We start from the raw sequence: 7181 nt of genomic DNA, 5'->3' as shown, positions 1-7181 counted from the left end.
CAAATTCATAACAGTTATAGCTTCATTATGTCTTCCTGTGTTATATAAAATTTCACCTAATCGATTTTTACCTGAACTTCTCCTTCAGTGGCCCTCCCCACTCATTGTGTCTTCTTCAAAGAGAAGAGGAGAATAAATTTGTCCTGGATCTGCTTGGTCTTCACTCCGTAGACCACAGGATTTAGAGCAGGGGGGATGGCCACGTAGAGGTTGGCAAACAGGATGAGCACATTTCGAGGGACGCTGTGCCCAAAGCGATGGGCAATGATGGAGAAGAAGGCAGGTGTGTAAAACATGAGGATGACACAGACATGGGAACCACAGGTGCTGAGCGCCTTTTGGCGGGCACCCTGAGATGAGAGCTGAAAGACAGCGCGGAGGATGATGGTGTAGGAAACAGCAATTAAGATCACATCCGACATGACAGTCATGAGAGGCACAGAAAATCCGTACCAGATGTTGACAGAAATGTCAGCGGAGGAAAGCCGAGCAACACCTATGTGCTCGCAGTATGTGTGCGGGATGATGCGTCTCCCACAGAAGGGTAACCGTTTCAGCAGAAAAACATCTGGCAAGATGACAGAGAAGCTTCTCCCAACGATGCTCACCACGAGCTTGATGAGCACCCGCGGGGTCAGGATGGTGGTGTACCGCAGGGGGAAGCAGATGGCCACGTAGCGATCGAATGCCATGGCCAACAGGATAGCCGAGTCCACTACAAAGCTGAAGTGGAGGAAGAACATCTGGGTGAGACAGCCAGAGAAGGTTATTTCCTGGGAGCCCAGCCAGAGGTTACTGAGCAGTTTGGGCACGGTGGCAGTGGACAGGACGAGGTCCGTGGTAGCCAGCATCGCTAGGAAGAAGAACATGGGCTCATGGAGGCTGTGCTCAACGGCGATGAGGTAGAGGAGGGTGCAGTTGCCCACAACAGCCAGAACATAGATGACACAAAAGGGAATCCCGATCCAGCTGTGGAACTTCTCCAGGCCAGGTATCCCCACAAGAATAAAGGAACTGGGATTGTAGCAGCTCAGATTATACATGGTCTCTTCAGTCTGGGACCCACTGGCTTTGGAGCCCTGAGGTCAAATCAGCTGTCAGAATGGGCTGGGGCCGACCGTGGTGGGGGACTGCAGCTGTCACATTCGGGTTTCCTCTGTCCCCTGGATGCTGGCACCTATAGAATTGACTTGTTATTGCCCCTTTCCTTTGCCAGTGGCCCCACTTCATTTCCTTTATACATTTATTAACACACCTTACAGAAGGGTTATTTTTGTACGTTAGCAATTTCGTATGATTAAACCTAAATAACTGTGTCCCTTTCTCCATGTAGATTATTTGGATAGGCCCAGGCTCAAATGGAAAAAAGAAAACATGTCATATATAAGGAGAAGAAGGTTTGTGTATGTCAGGAGAGGGAGGGCAGTGGAGAGACCCAAACAGGAAATATTACAACTATTAAACGGGATGAACTGCAAGTAGTGGACCTCCCTATACAGCAAATACTATGTCTCCAACAACAGTTTCGTTAAAATAAACTGAAGAATTCCAATAGAGCAGTAGAAAAGGTAACGAAAAGGGGAGGAAAAAGAAAGAACAGATTCCAGAGCTAAGGGGGATATAGATTTGTTGCACAGGGATTGAAACATGGTTCGGACTAGGAGGGATGCTTCCCGGGATGGGAAAATGAGAGAATGCATGGACCAGCAAGTGCACAGGGACAGGTAAGCATCCCCCCGACTCAGGCAAAGGGCAGTGAGCTCACAGGATGATTTATGGTCTCAGGGATGATCCCCTAAACCTTGGAGGATCTCTGTTCCCTAACTTAGCCAGGGAGAGAGCCCCACCCACCGGTGAGTGTGACAATGCCTCCATAACAGATACCAGCTGGGGTGACTGGCCTGGGCCAAGTCAAGCAAAGCAGATTCTCACCTCCTGGACATAAAATTAAAAATAATAAAATAGTGCTGCGCGAATGTTTTCATTTCTGGGCTGCCAGTGCTTGGACCCCGTCTTTGCACTAAATAGAGCCTGCTGTTGGAGTGCCTCTGGCATTTCAGTTTTAACTCTGTCGTGTGATCTAGTTTATCGAAGGAAAGGAAGTGGATTTTGAGGACAGGTCACAACAGTTCTAGATTCGTGTGTTTGGCAGGAATCTGTAGTTGTGTGACAAGGAGGGAGGAACGGGTTGAGACGTGTGGGATTTTGTCACCTCTCTGCCAGAATCCCAGTCAAAGCTTTATATAGTGAGGTTCTGTCATGTAGGGGACGATTCTGTCATTGCCAGAGTCCTTAAGCAGTCAAACTGAACAAGGGAGGAATGTAACTAGTTCCCAGTGTCCCAAAAGCAGCCCCCCACCCCTGCCCCAACCACAACTCATCCTCCACCCCGGCAAGAATGTGTGCTCCGAATTCTGTCCGCAGGTCTGATGCAGGCTAACAACTGTGCGCACTGACCTTATTAGAATGATGGTAACAACCCAGTCTTTGTGAAATTGTCCCTAAAAGGATGGCCACCTCATCTCCTGTGGTATAAAAAGTAGATAGATTGAGAAAGCCCCAAAATGTCAAAATTTAGGCTAGATTGCAACTCAAGTCTCTTAAGCACAGACTCCTGCCTCCTGACAAGAAGCACATTTCCTCAGGGTCCCAGGGAATACATTCAAAGGGGAAAAAAATAAGCCACTAATCATTAACACTACAAAAGAGGTCAACAGAAAACATACAAACCAAGGTTTGCTGCTTCAGTCCGAATTGATTCTGACTTCACTTCTTTTACCCAAAAAGCTCTGTTTCCTTCCAGATTCCTCGCTGTATTCCTGGTCACATTAGTTGGTCTGCATGTGAAATCAGTCATTTTCTGCCAGGAGCTGTCTCCTTATGGAATCATCAGTGTCAGCAGGACTCCTTCCTCCCAGGATCATGTCCTCTAGGACACAGACCCTACTTGGACACTGAGTAAACACAAGGCTACATTGTTTGATAAAAAACAAAGAGCCAATGTAACATTTTTCTCTTCCCTAATTGGCTGTAGTTTTCAGCTCACCAAATTGTCTTCTATCTCTTGCTTTACAGGAGTAGTGGAAAATATCTGTTTAGAAGGAAGCAAGTAAAATTTTAGGGTGGGGGTTGTTCCATGAGAGGTGAGATGAAGGTTTTTATGCATTACCTTATATTCCCAGGAGATAGAACTCATGTTATGTGGGTACCACCATTTTTTTCCATTCCCACACAAGGGATGAGGTCAACCGTATTAACTCTTTTCCCTTGAGATGGGACGTAGCTTGGTGTTTCAGGACGCTGGGGATATTGGAACCCTAGGAGATTCAGTCTAGACAATCTGGACACAGTCAGTTGAGACAGAATTCTCAGAGGTTAAGAATGTTCCTGTACATCTGGTGTTCTTTAATTAGTCTATTTGTATAATCTTGCACCAATATTGTATGAATACAATTAAAGTTTTCTACTCTTGATATTGGAATGTAAGATCTTCAACTTTTTCTTCAAAAAATTTCTTAGCCAGGGGCACCTGGGTGGCTCAGTTGGTTAAGCATCCAACTCTGTATTTTGGCCCAGGTCATAAACTCAGGGTCCTGAGACTGAGCCCCATGTGGGATTCGGCTTCTCTCTCTCCCACTCTCTCTGCCCCTCTCCCCATTGCTTAAAAAAAAAAAATCTTAGCCATTCTTTGCACTTTGCATTGTCAAAAAGTCTATAAGCAGTTTCTCATTTTATAAACACACACACACACACACACACACACACACACTTAGTTTTGCTTGCACTGAATCTGTATATCAATACAGAAATACCTGATATGTTTATAATACTGTATCTTTATATTATAAATATGATATATTCTATTATTGATGTAGTCTTCTTTAAATTTCCCTAATAATGGGTTAAAAAACTAACTTGAGGGGCGCCTGGGTAGCGCTGCCATTGGGCGTCTGCCTTCGGCTCAGGCCGTGATCCCTCCACTATGAGCCTGCTTCTTCCTCTCCCACTCCCCCTGCTTGTGTTCCCTCTCTCACTGGCTGTCTCTCTCTGTCAAATAAATAAATAAAATCTTTAAAAAAAAGTATACTCTTTTTTTGTGGGATGCAGAATATTTTTTTATAATTATTTTTAAAAATTACCACAAAAAAAAAAAAAAACCCACAGATTCCATGGCTTAAAGTGCCACAAATCACAGTAATTATCTTACAGTTTTGTAGCCCATAAATTTAGCCTAGGTCTCACCAAGCTAAAGTCAAGGTGTTGAGAAGGCTGCTTCTCTTTTTAGAGGCTCTAGAAGAGAAACTCTTTCCTTGCTTTTTCTAGCCTCTAGATGCCCTTCTACCATCTTCAAGGAAAACGATATTATTTCTACCCTTCTTCTGTACTTAATTTCCCTCTGATTCTCCCCTTGGGCCTCCCTCTTCTACTTTTAAGGATCTCTGTGATTACATTTAAGCCAGCTACATATTCTGGAATAATCTCCTTATTTTAAGGTCTACTGATGAGTTTCATCGGATAGTCATCTTAATCCCTTATGGCCTTGCAACCTAACAGAATCACAGAGGTTTAAGATGGGGACACCACCGGAGCCGCCATGATTCTGCCTACTACACGAAGCTTCAGAGTTTGGAAATTATATTTGTCGAACTCACCAGTCTTGATTAACTTAATCTCTAGATATACTGACATAATAGATGCATTTAAACATCTCATTTTGTTTTGTTCCTTTCTCCTTGCTTTTTAGTGAATATATTACATATTGAGGCTATATTGTAATATACATATATAATGTCTGGTTTCACATATCCTGGTAGTTTGCCGCATGGTTCTGAGTGGAAGATTCCCTCTGACTTTTCTCTTTCTTTTTTACTTCCTTCGTGTGCTCATTCTTCCGGGTACCTCATTCTGTTCTCCTAAGCACTGTGTCCCAAGCCAAAGCGTAGTGTGGTAGCTTCTGATCCTGATCCAGCAATCATCTCATGGACATCGCAGATCTAGTTACTGGGACAGAGGGAAGGTGGGTTCAGTTCCTTGGGGCAGAATGTGCCTCTATCCTCTCACATCTCTAAGTAAACCATCTTCTATAATGTAATTCTAGAAAGCGGTTTGATGCCAGTTTTTGGTGTGTGTGTGTGTGTGTGTGTGCTTAATTTACGTTTTGGGGCAGGAACCCTATCCCTCATTCTTAGCCTCAAGTAGTGCCCTCAGTTTTGGTCTGCTACATGAAAGAACTTGTCAAAATCTTGCAGGAGCTAAATTTCTTTCTAGGCTACTACCTTTTTCTAGATCTGGAACTCAGAATATTTATGGATTTGCGACCCAAACTCCTTGTTTTATTTTTTCCTTTCCTTGATCCACAAAGATGCCATTAGTATGTAGAGATCACAATTCCACAATATGTATTTTCCCAGAGCCTAAAAACAAATGTGTAATCTATTTTTCCCCATTTTTCTATTAGTTTAAAGTAAGAAAGTTTCATTTGTACCATAGACTAAAGACAAAGTACCTGTGTTCATTTCTATTTTTTTTTAAGATTTTATTTTATGTATTTGACAGAGAGAGAGACAGCCAGCAAGAGAGGAAACACAAGCAGGGGGAGTGGGAGAGGAAGAAGCAGACTCATAGCGAGGAGCCTGATGTGGGGCTCGATTCCACAGTGCGGGGATCAGGCCTTGAGCTGAAGGCAGACGCTTAACGACTGAGCCACCCAGGCGCCCCCTTGTGTTCATTTCTAAAATGACCACTATCAAACCTCTCAGCGGTCCTTCTCCACAAGGGTGATGCCTTTAGGTGCAGAGAATGCAGTGGAGGAATAGTTAAAGTGTTCAGAAAAGTCTTCCCCTGCCTTCCAGGACATCATATCTCTGATCTCATCTGCCAAATGCTCAGCTTCCTACTGCGATTTCCTCAGCCGCTTTGGAGCTGCTTACAATTTCCTTGAGAACTACATCAACTCAATACAGAAGGTCAAGGTGTCCTAGTGTCAGAATGTGGGATGAATAGGAGGCAGACATTATATTTCCTATGAATGGAATGTGACTGACAGATCCACAAGCAATGTGCCTGCATGCCAAAATAAAAGTCAATACTCTATAAGGAAAGTCAGTAAGCCAGATAGTAAATGTAAAAACAACAACAACAATAACAACAACAAAAACCAAGTATAAAGCCGGGGGGGGGGTAAACAGAAGGGGGAATGAACCATGAGAGACTATGGCCTCTGGGGAAACAAACTGAGGGCTTCAGAGGGGAGGGGGGTGAGGGAATGGGATAGGCTGGTGATGGGTAGTAAGGAGGGCACGTATTGCATGGTGCACTGGGTGTTACACACAATGAATCATGGAACATTACATCAAAAACTAAGGATGTACTGTGTGGTGACAATCAACATAATAAAAAAATTTTTTTAAAAAAGGAGTCTTATGATCAAAAAAAAGTATAAAGTTTTTAGAAGAAAGCATAGGAGATCATGTTTAAAACCGAGTAATTAAAGATGTTGAAAAAAACTTTTAGGCTCAAGATGGAGCCACTCCTGCCCATAGTGCCACATTAGCAAACCAAAATTTAGACAACTTTCGTGTCCTTGTAAATGCTGTCCTTGACCATAAACACAGTATATCCAGTCAGACAAGCCCGAAACACCAAGCCAACTCTGGGCCTTCTCTCCCCACGGAAGGTGGACTATGTGGCCCCTGGCCAGTCAGATTTTTTTTTTTTATTTGCCTCTTCCTTGTTGTTTATTCTTTATCCCACAAAAGCTTTTTGCCTTCAGCCCCATTTTGTGGTTGTCTGAAAGGAGACTACCCACTTCACGAAGTATCTAAAACAACTTGTGTGTATCACACATGATCACTAAATTGTCTTCTTTCTTTTAACATTTTTAAAGATTTTTCTTATTTATTTGAAAGAGAGTGAGAGAGAGAGAGAGGAGACATGCACGCACGTGCGTTCCTGCTAGCATGAGCAAGGGGAGGGGCAAAGGGAGAAGCAGACTCCCTGCTGAGCAGGGAGTCCATGCAGGGCTCCATCCCAGAACCCTGAAATCGTGACCTGAGCCGAAGGCAGACTCAACTGACTGAGCCACCCAGGTGTCCCACTAAATTGTCTTCTTCAATCATTTTTTTTCAACAAAGATGTTCTGAAAGGTAACCAGAAATAATAAACTTTTAGAAAATGATAAA

At 43.6% G+C, this 7181-nt stretch overlaps 1 protein-coding gene across 1 annotated transcript; it reads right to left on the bottom strand.

Annotated features, from left to right (window-relative positions):
- Window positions 1-101: 101 nt before the first annotated feature.
- Window positions 102-1043, bottom strand: LOC103680044 (olfactory receptor 52H1-like). Its single transcript, XM_008709571.1, has one exon. It carries the CDS (start codon window positions 1041-1043, stop codon window positions 102-104), a length of 942 nt encoding a protein of 313 aa, XP_008707793.1.
- Window positions 1044-7181: the final 6138 nt, after the last annotated feature.

The sequence above is a fragment of the Ursus maritimus genome, unplaced genomic scaffold, assembly GCF_017311325.1.
Source record: "Ursus maritimus isolate PB19 unplaced genomic scaffold, ASM1731132v1 scaffold_16, whole genome shotgun sequence".
Lineage (NCBI taxonomy): Eukaryota > Metazoa > Chordata > Mammalia > Carnivora > Ursidae > Ursus > Ursus maritimus.
This window is presented reverse-complemented; position numbering and strand designations above follow the sequence as displayed.